Source organism: Camelus bactrianus, chromosome 6 (assembly GCF_048773025.1).
Source record: "Camelus bactrianus isolate YW-2024 breed Bactrian camel chromosome 6, ASM4877302v1, whole genome shotgun sequence".
NCBI classification, from domain to species: Eukaryota; Metazoa; Chordata; class Mammalia; order Artiodactyla; family Camelidae; genus Camelus; species Camelus bactrianus.
The window spans coordinates 93,363,872-93,380,196 of record NC_133544.1 but is presented as its reverse complement, the minus strand read 5'-3'; the positions used below and the strand labels follow the sequence as shown (position 1 = coordinate 93,380,196).

General features: G+C 41.7%; 1 protein-coding gene across 4 annotated transcripts in view; it reads left to right on the top strand.

The window, feature by feature from the left end:
• The window catches only part of SNX1 (sorting nexin 1), a 36,799-nt gene that overhangs the window by 11,327 nt on the left and 9,147 nt on the right, over positions 1 to 16,325 (top strand). For all 4 annotated transcript variants that reach the window (XM_074366353.1, XM_010955140.3, XM_074366354.1 and 1 more), the window contains exons 2-11: positions 185 to 296; positions 4,270 to 4,397; positions 4,929 to 4,995; positions 8,573 to 8,616; positions 10,303 to 10,444; positions 11,035 to 11,113; positions 11,586 to 11,661; positions 13,450 to 13,563; positions 13,764 to 13,857; positions 14,953 to 15,158. In XM_074366353.1, the coding sequence (XP_074222454.1) occupies positions 185 to 296; positions 4,270 to 4,397; positions 4,929 to 4,995; positions 8,573 to 8,616; positions 10,303 to 10,444; positions 11,035 to 11,113; positions 11,586 to 11,661; positions 13,450 to 13,563; positions 13,764 to 13,857; positions 14,953 to 15,158 (1,062 nt within the window). The remainder of the gene's footprint in view (positions 1 to 184; positions 297 to 4,269; positions 4,398 to 4,928; positions 4,996 to 8,572; positions 8,617 to 10,302; positions 10,445 to 11,034; positions 11,114 to 11,585; positions 11,662 to 13,449; positions 13,564 to 13,763; positions 13,858 to 14,952; positions 15,159 to 16,325) is intronic.

Here is a 16,325-nt window from a genome sequence, read left to right as displayed (position 1 = left end):
GCTCTGTGATCCCTTGGGCCACACCTGCATCACTAATAATGATTTGTTGCTTATTGAACTGGCTGCCTAGTGATCCTGTCTTCCCCTAAACTCCCGGGGGAGCACCTGAGGGATGCCTCAAAAGTCACTTTCTAGGTTTGTTTTTAACAGTGCTGTTTTATTCAGAATATCTCTTTGTTTTCAGAGTAAGCCCCGGTCTCCAAAGAGACTTGCTTCCCTTCTTCCCATCAACAGTGGCTCCAAAGAAAATGGGATCCATGAGGAACAAGACCAAGAGCCACAGGATCTCTTTGCAGGCAAGTGTGGACTCAAAACATAAGCTAGGAATCTTCTAAGTGACTGAGTTAAAGTAAAAAGCGTGCTCTCTCTCTCTCTCTCTGTGTATACACACACACACACACACACACACACACACACATATACATACATACATACACACACATATATATGTATATTATATATACATAGAAAAAATATATATATATGAGAAACACGACTCTATGTAAGATGCTATTGTGGAGGATTCCAAAACATGTAAAAAGCAGTGCCTGCTATCAAGATTCTTACAGGTTTAGGGAGTAGGACATAAATATAGTTATTTAAGGATGTGAGTTAGACACATTGTCAAACAGTAATATAAATGTGGCCAGAGGACAGATAGAAGTATTAAGTCATGGGAGCTCACAGGGTTCTGAGATGAGACTAAAGTAGGGGCTTTAGACTTTTATGACCAAGACTCATAGTAAGAAATACAATTTGTGTCATAATCTAAAATATATATGCACTTGTATAAAACTGAAAGTTATATTAAATGATTTGCCCTTAATACTTTCATAACAATCTGAAATTTTGTACTGTTTCTCTCTTTTTTTAAATTGCTATTTGCAACCCATTGAATCACTGTCATAATTCCCCAATGAGTGACAACCTACAATTTGAAAAACACTAATGTACAACAGGGTTTCTCAGTCTTGGCACTGTTAACACTTTGGGCCCAATAATTTTTTGTTGAGAGGGCCTGCCCTGTTGTCAACAGGGGTTGATTTGAACCCCACCCCCACCCCCAAAGCCTTCTGGCAGTGATTAAAGACATTGCTGGCTGTCACGCCTGGGAGTGCTGCTGGTATCTACTCTGTAGAGGCCATGGGTGCGCCTAACACCCTACCGTATGCAGCACAGACCTTCACCAAAAATAATTATCCAGCCCAGAATGTCAGTAGTTCCCTCGTTTAATAAGCTCTGGTCTAGAGTGATCTTGTAAGAATTTTTGGAAGAAGCAAGATTAATGTAGGAAAAAAAGGAGAAAGGATACTAATGGTTGGGCAGGACATACATGGTGTATTTGACAGACAGTCAATAAACTTAGCGGGCTGAAGCAGGCACTTCTTAGAGATGCCAGGAAGATAAGGCTGGAAATGTTTAGGAGGATTTTAGACATCAATAATTATTAGAATTTGAATTTTCATCCTACTGCCAATTAAGAGCCATTGGCAGTTTGGAGTAAGGAAAGTACTATGGGCAAAGTGACGAAAGACTGACCTGGTGGAATTATTATATAAAAAACGGATTACAGTGGACAAAGACTAGAGATGTTAGAATGCAGTCACAAATTAGTTCAAGAATGCAAAGACCAAAGATGAAATAGTGGAAATAGGAAGGGAAAGGTGAAAACGTTTCAAAAGTGAAATCAACAAAATCTCGTGTTGGCAATTGGATATAATGGGTGTCCAAAAATGAGGACTGAAGACAGAGTCAACGGATTCTCAAGTCCAAGGATTGAGAAAAAAATGGTACCGTTTTGAAAACTACATTCTACAGAAGAAACCAGCTTTGAGTTGGCGGGTAGGGGGAGTGAATTCAGGTTTTAGATACTTAAGATTTTAAATGCAAAGGGAAATGCCCGGAAGGTGGTTTGAACTGTAGCACTCTGCCTGGGGAAGGGGGAAGAATTGGAGGTTGGGAATCAGCTTCCTGGAGGTGGTAACTGAAACTGCCATGTGGATGAGACCCTCCAAGTAGAGAAAGATAAGGAAGAGCAGAGACGAGAGGGTAGGCTCTTGGGAGGACTCTCACATTACACATCTGGTTGGAAAATTAAAAGACATGAAAGGGAAGAAGAGGTTAGAAGAAGAAATACTAAGATTTCACAGGTTTTCCACTTCCTTCCTCTCTGAAACTTCAGTGCCCACTGTTCATTCTGGTAATGCTTATATTTTGAATAGTTTCTGTAGGAGAAATGCAGATAATGAATTATCTGGTTATATGGCAGATTGAAAAGGAGGTTTTTCCATCTTTGGGAATGTAACATTTATATGATCTGCCCTTTAAGAAGACCTGAAATCTTTAGCCTGACTGAGTTACCCCTGTGGCTGTGTTTTATGTACATGAACATATAGAAGATCTTTATTAGGGATGTATTTATTTCTAATGAAGGTTCTGATTTACTTCATTCCCTAAGTGTTTTCCTAAGCAGCATTTTTGGTTGTCATATGTATACAAAGGAATGCCTACAATGAGTTTAGGACTCAAGTGGTTTCTCAGATGTTTTAAGATATTGACTATGGAAAATTAGATGTTCTGCTATTTTCCACATGATTAGCGATGATCAGGATCTCTGATAGAGTCCAATGGCTTTTCCATTACTCTTATCAAGAATACAGAGAAAAAAAGCATTTTTAATGTAAGTTTTGGCATATTTGTCACATGACCTTCAATAAAAATTGGACAGCTCTTCTGAACGCTTTTACAAGTACTCTAGTAAGCCAGTGGTGTTAAATGTTTAAATTCCTGTTTCATTTCCAGTCACATTTATTGGATTGGATAACTTAATTATGTGGGGCTTTCATGAAGTTAATATCTTAAACACACTTTAGCAAGTTGCTTGCTTCAAAGAATCCTACTATCCTAATATGTTCATATGCATACTTTTTGTGTGTTTTGTACTCGTACACGAGTCAGATTATATTACCACCTCTCTTCCTGAGAGGGAAAAGAATCCTGTTAGGATTCTAACAGTCTCATAACCCTGTTTATAGACATGATTCACTTTTAATGATTGTAGCTTTGATCTAGGACTAATTTATGCTTTATATATAGACCCCTCTCTCTGGTTTCATTTTAGCTACAGATGAAAGTATAGAAAAGAAAAAGAAATAGCTTTCTTTATGAGTTCTCTAAGGCTAAAATTGAATACCTACTAATCAGGCAAATGGATATTTATATTTTTCTTTATAAAAAAGAAAAAAATCTGTGCTGTTAATTTTATTTTTTTAACAGAGATACATAATGGGGATTGAACCCAGGACCTTGTGAGTGGTAGTAAGCATGTGCTCTCCCACTGAGCTATATTCCCACCCCCCTAAATCTGTGCTGTTTGGGTTTTGAACTTCTAGCTTCATTGCTTCAAGTTGAAAGTGCATACTTATTGTTTGCCTAAAAGTTTTTAATGCCTAAAAATGGCACATAATGCTCTTTAAAAGTCCCCTCTCTAGAACATTTAGAGAATGAGTTGTTCTGTTCAACTGAGATTTTCCGTGATAGACAAAGGCAGCTCTTAAGCACATTTTTTTTAACTATTTTGATTAGAAAGATTTTCAAATATTACATCTCTTTTTATCCCCCTTGGACAGCATATATTAAACATAACAATCTTTTTGCAAGATGATCTAAAACTATAATTGTAAACACTTCCTAAACTGCTGTAAAACAGTCCTCAGATGTGGCAAACTGCCTTTTCCCAAGTGTTCCTTTGTATCTTAGGTCCATCTTTTCTAGCTTACAGTTTTTGACTCTTCTTTTAGGATCTTTTTTGCTGTCAGTATACCTGCCTCTGCTGTCATATTGGCTTGTAAAACAGATAACCAAACTTATTCTTCTTTTGTAATTATAACAAGAGGAAACAGAGTTTATCGTAGAAGATTTTCAAGGCATACTCCTCAGAGTAAAATAAATTGTCACTCATATTTGACTGTGTAGTCTTTTTGTTTGATACCTAGTTCTTGCCTAAATTCTGGGTAGGAGAGAGGAGCCAAGTACTCTTGTATTTGGAAATGAAAGAGATTGCTCTACTAAGCTTGTGCTGAAAGAACACTTCCCTTACCATCCTCCCCTTTTATCCATGTAAAAATTGATTGACTTGTTCTCTTAGTGTGAGAACCTCTGAGTATTGAGAGTGGTTGCTGTTGTTCTTGTCTCTTAATCTATAGAACTGAAATGTAGCCATCAAAGACCCATTTATGACCTTCATTATAAAATATGAACTATTTTTAGATGCCACAGTGGAGCTATCCCTGGACAGCACACAGAATAATCAGAAGAGAGTGCCCACCAAAACGCTCATTTCTCTTCCTCCTCAGGAAGCCACAAATTCTTCTAAGCCCCAACCAAGCTATGAGGAGGTGAGAATCTGTGCTATTGGTCTTGTTTCTTCTGGATGTTTAGGGCTGTGCTTCCTGAAGTTCACTTGAATTTGAACCTTGAGAAAATACTTACAACTCTTGAAGAAGACGTTTTTGGTTAATGAACAGCCAGAATCCAATAAAGGACAGTTTCCTAGGTGGAGTATCTATAACCAGGGGTTAGCACAGAGGCTTTCAATGTCACTAATGATACTTAGTGTCTGACGCTCCCATATTCAAGAGTATAGTCTCTCCTTAGCCTGACAGAGGCAAGTCTTCCAAAACCTAGTCATTATTTATTATGATCATAGTAAGGTTTTAAGAGAATAGAAGTAACAAAGTCCTTTGAGCAGGCTCCAACTTGAAATTGTGGAAGTTGCTTCATTGGGGTTATTGGAAGTGGACAGAGCTGAACACTTATGTGTAGAAGGAAAAATCTTGATGTTATTATATTGGTATAATGTTAATACAGGGTAAAATTAATAGCCTTTTTGGGGGGTATCAACTCATGACTTATCTTCTCTTCAAAAGTTAGAGGAAGAAGAACAGGAAGACCAGTTTGATTTGACAGTCGGTATAACTGATCCTGAGAAGATAGGTGAGTATACTTGGGACTTGTGATAATTAGGCTGTGGCAAGTTAGCATAGTTAGCTAATTTTTTTTTTTTTTTGAGAGAGAGAGGAGGTAATTAGTTGTACGTATGTATGTACATATTTATTTATTTAATGGAAGTACTGGGGATTGAACCCAGGACCTTGTGCATGCCAGGCATGTGCTCTACCTTCCCCACCATGCTTAGTTAATTTCTAAATGATTACCTTCGAGCTGACCTAGCTACTTCATCACTGTCTTCCCTGTGAAACTCTTGCCCCTTGCAATGCTTGCAAGGCCAGAAACAGCAGTTATCAGTACTTACTTTGGCTTTCCTGGCTTTAGGAAGAAAAATCAGAAAATCAAATACTGTTAGTATCCCTTTTTAAAAGCCCAAACATTGCCTTTTCCCACAGAGTTGTTGAGGCCGTTTTATCCCCTTCTGAGATCATAAATTCCATTTAAGCACCCTGAAAACACATGTTCTAAAATTTGGGAAAACTGGATTTATTTTTCACTCAAGAAGTTTGGATTTCTTGTTACATATCATTTATCATGTACCCTTGATACTCAATATAATAATCTAATAAAGTGGGGAAGTCTGCACCTCTCTTTCATTATTAAAGATTAAAGGACCCTAGTTGAATTTTGGTCAAATTGAAATTAGATTTTCAAAAAGCACAATACTTAACTTTGGCCAGAACATGGGTTTTCAGGACAACCTTCCTGTGACCCAAGCTTGTGAGATTTTAGTGAGTGGAGAGCAACAGGCCTGGACTTCCCTTTCCAGGTGTAGTCCCTGGCAGAAGAGGCTACACAAAGCTTTTTCCTCCTATTAAATAGAGGTAATGTTTGTATGGTTAAGAGGGAAAATGTGATTTCCACCCCTTTGTCTATTCTAAACTAGGAACAGGAATTTACAAAATCTAATTAGACTTTATGCCAAAATGGTTTGTCTTTAAACTATCGAGTTTTCCTAGACTGTGCACTGGTGAGATGTCTACAAGCATCTTTATACAGCTCCGTCATCCAACAGATTGAGAACTAGTAAATGAAATGTCACTTCCCTGTCAGGTCACACTGTACGGTCCTTGGTAGAGCCTGGATCAGAACTTTGGATTACATGTTTCGGATTCTCTCTTGCTTCTCTAATATTTATGAATATTCTGTAAGCACATTAATTTTAGGCTAGTTATTAGCTGTTTTAAATCCTTGGTAGAATAAAATAAATTAAAAGTAAATAAGGCTAATTGTTTTAACATTTGAAAGTCATGATGTTTGTACCAGGAGTGTGTTAGTTTCCTAGGACTTCTGTAACAAGGTACCACAAACAAGGTGGCTTAAAACAACAGACATTTATTCTCTCAGAGTTCTGGAGACCAGAAGTCTGAAATCATGGTGTTGGCAAGACCATGCCCCCGCTGAAGGCACTAGGGTAGGACTGGTTCATGCCTCTCCTCGAGTTTCTGGAGCCTCAGGCATCCTGCAGCTTATAGTTGCATCACTCCAGTCTCCGCCTCCATTGCCACATGGCATTTCCCCTGGGTGTTTTCACATCATCTTGCCTTTATATAAGTCTGTCTGTCTCTGTGTCCAAAGTTCCCTCTTTCAAGTGGACACTAGTCATACTGAATTACTTTCATCATTTTCAGTTGATTATTTCTATAGAAGACCTTGATTTCAAGTAAAGTCACATTCTGAGGTACCAGTGGTTAGGACTTTCAACATACCTTTTTTAGGGGAACACAGTTCAACCCATAATGGTAATTTAAATATCCCATGGATCAGATTTATTTAAACAGAAATCGCTTTTGGTGTTAAACCTTCAACCCCCTTGCACCATAGTCTGTATTCCTACTCATGCAGATGCCGAGAAAACAGCTACTGAAAGCATTTGTATATTCAAGGCCTGCCCTTTATGACAGCAACTTCTGTTTGTGTGGGCTGTTTATTCAACATGTGCTTCTCATTCCCACACACATCCAGATAAGTTGGAATCCTGCTTCTACCAGATACTACTTTTTAGAGCCTTGGCAACTTGCATGTGTCATTTTCAACTTTCTGAAATTAACATAAATTTAAAACTGCTGCATTTCTAGCCCATTGCCATATCTTATGAACTCTGGACATGCAGGTATGTCTCTTTTCTCACATACTGCCTCAATAAAAGCAGCTGATAAGCAGATAAAGTGTCTGAAGAGCCTGCCTTACTACTATGTCTTACGTATGTTTGCACTTAGTCTTCCCTTAATTGCAGGCACTAAATTATGGGATTGGTGTTTTGGACATTTGACCACAACTATCCAACTGTGAATGAAACTTTAAATACTTTTTCTATAAAATAAATTTAGATTTTTTTTTCCTTTTTATCAGTGGTAAGCATCCCTAGTAGTATTAGGCAGTGAAGGTGGTCTGAGTCGTTTAGAAGAGAACTGACGGTGGTAATCAATAGAAAGGTATTTCTGAAGCTCCATGTGTGACTCCTGTTTTATACAGTGCTCTTTTGGTAGGGCTTGGAGAAGTATAGAGAGCAGGCCCTCTCTTCCTGTATGGTCTCCAGCTTCTCTGTGTTCTTCATAACAGCAGTTATTCCCAGCCATCTCAGTGAGACCAGGTTGTAGGATGTGACCCTGCGGATCTGGAACTGTACCTTCTTCCCCTGGGCCCTCACCCCAGGACCGTTAGGGACGCAGGCACCTAGTAATTGTTGACCTAGGTTTTCCTGTTTGGTGTGGGGAAGAATTGGGGTGAGGAGGAGGGAAACGGAACCAGCCCAAAGCACCAGAGCCCAGCACTGGAGCAATGTCTATCTCAAGTCCAATGTGTGTCTTTTCACTGCTTAGGGAGTCAGTGGTGCCTTTATGTCCCTAAGTGGTCGAGGTCAGGACACTACCACAGAGAAGAACAGTTGCCTGAATCCCAAATTATTTAGCAGTCAAAGGCTTTTTCAGAAAAATAATTCCTCTAGGAAAGAGAGATTTGTGTGACATCAGGCAGCCAAAGTGTCTTCCTGCCAGGCCCTTTGCTCTGGGTGAACATGCTAGCTGATAGGGGTCAGTGTACCCCAGCACCAGTTGTGGGTGGGGTGGGGCTGGGACAGTATTTCCAAAGAGCAAAACAAGCCCAGAGCTAGCTTAGGGTAGAACTAAGTGTTTCCTTTTACATCATTTGCTTCCTTCTCCACCTCCTGCTTTATATAGCAAGCAAATTGTTTGGATTTTGACAGATGTGTGTAACCAGCCCAAATATTGGCATGTTAACAACTGATGGATTGTCAGTATCCAGTGCTGCTTTGTGGAGGGTATAAAAGGAGCCTGGCTTTGGAACAGGGGCTGATCTCTCATCTAACTCAAACTGGAGCCCAGCCAGCATCTTCGGGGGCATGATATGCGCCACAGAGGCCCTGAGGCAAAGTAGGAACTGGATTACAGGATAGAATAAAAAGCTTGGAGATGAAACAAGTATCCCTTCTTATACAGGGCTCCTGTGGCTGGCTTATGATGATTCCTGGTTAAATATTAGCAAGATTAGCCCTGCTTTGGTTTACACAATAATCCTCCCCTGCTTTCTTGTTCTCCCACAGGGGATGGCATGAATGCCTATGTGGCCTACAAGGTTACAACACAGGTGAGTCCAGGTGACCCTGCTGATGACCACCTTCATAGACTGGGGTGCTCATACCAAGAAGGTCATCATTCAGATCATTTCTGGGTATTTCTTTAGTTTCTTTGCCAACATCTTCCTTCAAGTTTACTCAAGATGGAACAACTCTGCATCCCTCTGGTAATCTCATCTGAGCCTTTCCACTTTTCTTCCAGAGAGCTAACACTTCAGTGTGAAACTTTGTAAGTTTTATTAAGACATGTGGTGTATCTGATATAATCCCATCCCTCTTAGGAGCTGTGTGGCTTAGAGCTGGTTTGGTGGATTGCCCCAAACTGTACCACCTGTTTAAAAATCATCAGATCTTCTGAAGTTTCCTGTGTGGAGCTTCTTTTAATGCTTTCCCCTAACCTTTTGCCCCTCAGGTTTGGTCTTCCTTTTTTATATAGTATTAGTGCATACAAAACTTACACAATGTTGTATGCAGGTTATGAAGCATAAAAAATGAAGCCCTGAACCTACCACCAGTCTTAAGATGAGTACCATTGAATCCATCTGCGTGTCTCTCCCTGTCCTGTCCCCTACCTTATGCCTTAGAGGCAGCCACTTTTCTGAGTTGTCTCTCATTTCCTTTATAAAAAGCCTTCACAAAAGTATCTCTCAACAATATACTGTTTGGCTTTTTCTTTAGTTTCATAAAGATGGTATCATGCTGAAAATTGCTTTCTTTACTAGCATTGTTCCTCAGACCCGTCCATGTCGTGTGTAGCTGTAGCTAGTCCATTGTGTGATTATGGCATAATTATCTATTTTCCTGTTGTGCTTATTTGGCGTGTTTCCAGTTTTTGTAGTTAAGCGTTCATAAGTATGAACAATCTTGTACATGTGTCTTGATGTACACGTAGACTCTAGGGCTTCTCTTGGGTGTGTAACCAGGAGTAGTTCCCCTGGGTCATAGGTAGTGCAGATGTTGAAGAAAATGAATACAAACTTTTTTAAAGTCTTTGTACCAATATATACTTCCACTGGCAGTATTTAAAAGTTCCCGTTGATACACTTCCTTGCCAGCAATTGGCAAGGCCAACCTCGTTAAATTTTGCCTGTTGATTATTAAATGATCTCTCAATATGATGTAGGCTTAGTCTTCTTTTTTGCTAGAAGTTTCCTTTATATTATCTCTCTTACTACTTGTTGGCCTGCCTCCTGTCTTCTAGGTGGCGTGACATGTTGAAGTGTCTGCAGTGTAGACATTTCATCTGATTGATCCTCTCTCTTAGGAGCACTGTTTGCTGTTTAATTCCAGCAGCTAATACCCTTAAAAGTCAGTGCAGAGTGAATGGGTTATAGATGACCATAGAATTCTAGTTTTAAACTAGACTTCAACATCTCTTTCCTTGGAGCAAGGGTTCTTAACCTGAAAATGAAACCAAATTTGAATTTAATTAGTTGCATTTGTAACCCTACAGTTGTTATTTTATCCATTTAAAATCATTGCTCTGATAAGGGCTCCACAGACTCCCAGAGACCCAGAGGGGAGTATAGCTCAAAAAAAAAGTTTAAGAATCTCAGTCTTGGAGAAGGTAATTACCAGGTGGCTAAAGGACAGAGTTCTGGGCAAAAGATTCCCCTGATGTCAGCTGGATGACTTTCAAGATATTCATTCATCCTCTGTTTGAAATGAAATCACCTTGTGTTTTTTCTTTCCCCAAGACGAGCTTACCCATGTTCAGAAGTAAACAGTTTGCAGTAAAAAGAAGATTTAGTGACTTTCTGGGTCTTTATGAGAAGCTTTCAGAGAAACACTCTCAGAATGGCTTTATTGTCCCTCCTCCACCTGAGAAGAGCCTAATAGGTAAGCCTGTGGTCTTTAATGCTGCTTGGATTTTTTTCTTTGCAGTCTTTCTGCAGTATGCTTTCTACTTAGTATATGGGACTACCCCTAATAACAGTATAGAATCCTGCGGTTAGAAAAGTATTTCCAGCATTTTCCTATAAATCACATGAGATCTAGAGAAATAGCATGTTTTGACAGTGTGTGTGTGTGTCCAGGATTCTTAAATGGTTACTGTTGTCTCCTTGAAATGCATTGAATGAGGGAAAGAGGGTGGGGCAAGGAAGCTTCCCATTACCATCAGCTCACGTCTGTTAATCTATACTCAAGAGTCCCGTGGCCTCCTTTTAGAAAACATATGCTTTGGAAGTCCCAGAATTTAGAGCCTTCAGCACTTTGAGACTAGTTTTAAAAAATGGCTCTCGTGTAAAGAACCTTTTGTTCCTGCCTGCTCATGACATAGGAGTGCCCTCTGGTTGTGTCTTGTAGTGCTGTCCTTACTGCCTTTGCTCCTGTAGGCTTTTATACAGGTTTATCCTTTTGCTGATGATTTATGGGGGGGGGGTTGTTTGTTTGTTTGTTTGTTTGTTGCTTTTTTTATTCCATTCCAGGAATGACAAAAGTTAAAGTTGGGAAGGAAGATTCTTCTTCTGCAGAATTTCTTGAAAAACGGAGGGCTGCTCTAGAAAGGTAAGTACCAGACAGCTGTTCTCTTGAATGCCACAGGAACAAGTGAGAAGCTGAAACTAAGACTTAGTTATCATGAGACTTTAGCGAGAGTTAGTAGTGGGGAAACTTGAGTGAATTACAGATTCCCACTTCCGTGTTGTGTCTAACCTTTCCTAAGTCTCTTACCTTCCCCTTTAGGAACAGAACGTCTGCTTTTTTTTTCCCATCCTGAGTGGGCACACAGTCGTATTCTCCTTCGTCGACAATCAAATGTCGACAATCAAATGTCGGAGGTCTCTTTCTGAGCACTTATTCTTCTTCCCTTTTTGGAAATGTGAAGAACATGAGCTTAAATGTGCTTACAGTCATACCTGAGTACCTTATCTGAGGACATTTTAAAGCAATGAAAGACATTGTAACCCTGCCAGCACTGTATGATGCTTGAAACCTTGTGAGGCCAGGTCCACTAACCAGTTACCTGCTTACCATGTAGGTACCTTCAGAGGATTGTGAATCATCCTACCATGTTACAGGACCCTGATGTCAGGGAGTTCCTAGAAAAAGAAGAGGTTAGTATTGTACAGACTGAATTTCATACTTCTTATCTGCCCCTGTGAAGTGAAACTAGTTCATTCAACACGTATTTGAGCACCCACATACAGCCTAGTCTGAGACTGTATCCTGGCTTGTAAGCCCTCAGATGTGACAAGTATTTTTCAGCCTTTGAACTAGAAGAAGCTCTACCTGCAGTCAGAAGTACCTGGTTGTAGAGGTCAAACTGCAGCCTAGTTTTGTCTTACTGAGCCAATGCAGTGACCTGTTTGGGAAGTCCTTGGCATTGTCTTTCATAGGTTACTGCTTGGCTCAAATTAAGTGCTTATTTTGTGCCAGGAGCTGAGAGGTGTTAGTTCATAACCAGTTACCACAGACCACAGAACTGCCATGTAGCAAAAGTGTTGATTCAAGCAGACAGTCTTTTTAGGCAATGGTAGTCAATAAAACTGGAGACGGCCCAGTTGCTAACAATTGAAGAATTAAGTAAAATATATCAATACAGCAAATGCTTAATTCTCATCATAAACAGAAAGTATACAGAAATTCATTGGAAGCATATATTAAAAGAATTTTTAAAAGTTAAACTTGCAATAGCATATAAATACAGCTGTAGAAACACGTTAATTGTTAAGGGTCAGAAGAAATTAACGCTGGAATAAAACAATGTTGTAGGAAAGGAAACTAGAAGGAAATGAGTGACAGGGTAGGGCTATTGTTTGGTAGTTATTTTTTCATTTTGTTTTTATTTTTAAATTTTTCTTTACGTTGCATATTGTATGTATTACTCTAATGAGGAAAATGGTGCTGAGTATATGCGGTACCCCCCCCACAAAATGAAATTTTTTAATTAAAAATTCTCCAATGCTCTAAATCTTCTCATTTGTTCTCTGGGATCCCTAAATCCATTCTTCCTTTTCATGTCCTCATCCTCACTTGGTACCCCTAGAACAGGGTGTGCCGACAATGGCACTGCTGACCCTTTGGGCTGGATCATTCTTTGTTGTAGGAGCTGTCCTGTGCATTGTAGGTTTAGCAGCATCCCTGACCTCTGTCCAGAAACCCCCCCTCCATTTTAATAACCAGAACTATCTCCAGACATGGCCAGAGGGGACAGAATGGCCCTTAGTTGCAAACCACTGCCCCAAGAGTCCTGGGCACTAAACTCTTTAACTGTTCAGTGTGGTATACTGTATACACTATGGACATCAGCATCCCTTCCGGGCCTTAGGAAAAGAATGGCAAGACCGAACCAGTCAAATTTTTCCAAGTATTTCGCATGCTTGGCTTAACTAGTAGCTAGAAAAGTAGCCTCAGTCTGAATAAATTGTGCTCCTGTCCTTGGACCTTTGTTCACTGAGGAAAGTCAGAATGGAATCACAGCATAACTTCAAAGTGTCTCAAGATTTTAAGTCCAGCTGTGTGCAGAGTATGCTAATCCAAAAGAACTTTTGACTTACAACAGAAGCATGCTTGGTATTTAAGTGGTTCATGCCTGGGTGGGCAGATGGTTTCAACGTGAGGTCACTTGGCCACATAACACTCACACTCTGCTCCCTTTCTGCACACAGTATCAAAAGCTGAAAATTTTTGTTGATTCTATTTAATGTGGTCCTTTGATTTTTTTTTTTCCCCTCAGTACATGCTAGTTAGGGATTTGTCTAACTGCCTTTGAAAATAACAAACTACAGTTCAAATAATTTGTTTGGCAAGTTTTGGGCATGCTGTCTGATGGATACTAATTCTTCTGAACCTAAAATAGGGGCAGCAGATAACTTGCCACCCCCGCCTTCTTGGTCTTGTAGCTGCCACGCGCTGTGGGTACCCAGACTTTGAGTGGCGCTGGTCTCCTCAAGATGTTCAACAAAGCCACAGATGCCGTCAGCAAAATGACCATCAAGATGAATGAATCAGACATTGTGAGTAGCCCTGTGCCTCTCCAGCTTCCCGTACCCCGTCTTAGGGGGCAGAAGCCTCGGGGAGTCCTGAAATTTGAGACTTTCTTTTTAAGATAATTCAGTCCCTTTAAAAAAAGGTAAAATAACAAACTGCTAAGGAAGGACTGTGCTCCACTCCTGCATGAGTAGCCTCCATTAAGCTCTGGGCCTGTGTGTTTCAGTGGTTTGAGGAGAAGCTCCAGGAGGTAGAGTGTGAGGAGCAGCGCTTACGGAAACTGCACGCCGTTGTAGAAATGCTAGTCAACCACAGGAAAGGTAACCGCCTCGGAAATGCACTTGGAGCTGGGGAAAATTGTTGTCTCCAGTGAGCTGGAGATGGGAGGGCATGCTGTTCCCAGCCTCTCAGCCATTCAAGTTGAAATTCTCAGCCCCCCTGCTCCCTGAGGTTCCGATCAGAAAGATACACCCTGCGTCTCCTGACAGGAAACACGACCCCGCCACTGAAGGCGTTGCACTCTTTAGTGGGAGGGGTGCGGGGAAGGCGCCCCAGCTACAGCTTGACCTGGGACGTGGGCTTCTGTTGCTGTGATTTGAGTTGATGGCTTCTATCCAAAATGATGTCACAGGCTTTAGCTACATGGTCCAACAAGCAATATGTAAATACTGGAAAACCTTATGTGTCTCCTAACCCTTCTTCACCTTTCCCTGCTGAGATTCACTTAAGAGCTAGTGAAATTGCCCGGATTTGAATGCTTTCCTTCTCTGCCTTAAGCTTGCTGATAATCAGAAATCTGCACAAACAGAAAACCATTAGAATGAGGTCAGTGTTAGGGTTGGCAAAATATGACCCCGCCCATGGGCCAGATCTGGCCCTGGGCCTTATTGCTGTGAGCTGGGAATGGTTTTTACATTATTAAAGAGATGAGTTGTAGGTGGGTGGGGAGAGGAGAGAGAGACTATGAGACCACGTGTGGCCTGCAAAGCTTAAATACCTGGCTTTTCCCAGAGAAAGCTGTCCTGCTCTAGAGCTTGCCGGACTGCGCAGTGTGCACACTCACTCTCTCGTGCAGACGGGCCTCTTAACATGGGCTCTAATGTGAAAATCAGTCGTTCCTTTGGCCTGTTTATATTAACTGGCCCCTGGTTCTCCAGGAATGTCAGAGCTGCTGCTTCCAAGTAGATTTAACCTAGAGGAACCTAGGACCACAGGAACCTGTGCCTGCTCATGTGACCAGCTGCATTCCTCTCACTTTCTGAATGCAGTTGGCTGTGGTGTAAGTGACTAGGTTGCAGAGCCCACAGTTGCCAGGCATGGAGGGGCCAGCATTACTAAGACATGCCACACAGTGTCAGCTGACTTGTCCCTTTTCCTTGGGGGATCAGAGGCCTCTGCTGTCTTCCTCCTTCCAGAGCTAGCGCTGAACACAGCCCAGTTTGCAAAGAGTCTCGCCATGCTCGGGAGCTCTGAGGACAACACGGCATTGTCACGGGCACTCTCCCAGCTGGCTGAGGTGGAAGAAAAAATCGAGCAGCTCCACCAGGAACAGGCCAACAGTGACTTCTTCCTCCTTGCCGAGCTCCTGAGTGACTACATTCGCCTCCTGGCCATAGTCCGCGTAAGCTTCTCTTTCCTTCCTTCTTTCTCCTCCCCTTGATATAATTTGTCTTTCCTTTGCTCTTTGCCTTCCCAAGACAGTTTCATCCATTACAGCTCAAAATAGGTGTAATTTTTTCTGCTCTCAAAAGAGAAGGTATCCCATGAATCAAAAAAGTCCATTAAACTCTTAGTTATCACTGAGTCATTTTGAGGCCCCAGTTTTTAAAATGAGTTTGGAGAAAAAGACCGGTGTTGAATTTCCAAGTAGGCCCCTCCTTATTGTTGAAGCTGGACAGCTCTGTGCTCGTTTCTTCAACAAGGCTTATTACAGACCTGCTGTCTTGGCCCCCTGGAGCAGTGACTTCCTCAGTCCTTTGGTCTTTGCCTCCTTAACAGTAAGCAGCGGCTTTGCCTTGGTAAGAGCTCTTGCTGGCTTCCACTTGTCCCTCCAATGTGTGCAGTCAGGTAACTACACGGAACTGGCTTGGCGTTGCATGGAGGAGTGTGGCCAGGGGGCTGAGAGAGCTTGTCACCGGGGTCCTCTTTGTGCTGTGCTGGCCACACTGGTAACTACACCACAGCCTGTCCCTCAGGTCAAGCACCTTACCTTCTCACTTGGTGACCAGGGCACTCTGGTTTTCCATGACCTTTCAGCGTGGCCAAGGAAGCGCCACTGGGCAGTGGTATTAGCTCTCGCATGGCCTCCCTGAGACAGGAAAGAGCCGAGAGAGAGCCTGGCGCCTGCCCTAAAAGGGCCTGAGTCTGCCCGATCCAGTTTGGGGCCAGGATGTATGATCCTCTGAGTTGGAACAGAGCCACCCTGCTCCCTATCCCCAACCTCTGTCCTGCCAGAGAGCCCCTGTATTGTCAAGAGCTGAGCTGCTCCCAGGGCTCCCATTTCCTCTGTGGTAGAGTTGCTTAATATAGCCTGTGAGATTGCTCATTGTCCTCTCCCTTTGCTATTTGGTTTGCTGCTAACTCCAGAGTGATAAGAGGCTGGAAGAATAACCTGCTTTGGAATTCTTAGAACTGGTCAGGCTACTTTGGCTGGAGAGCCCTCCTGGGGAGGGGTTCTCTGGGGAAGCTTTCAGAGAAGAGCATTGTTTGGGGTCTCTGGAGAGCTCAGCTCTTGGATATGACCCCCAGGCTGGGTGAGCCGGTACAGACTGGGGTGAGAGAGGCCGAG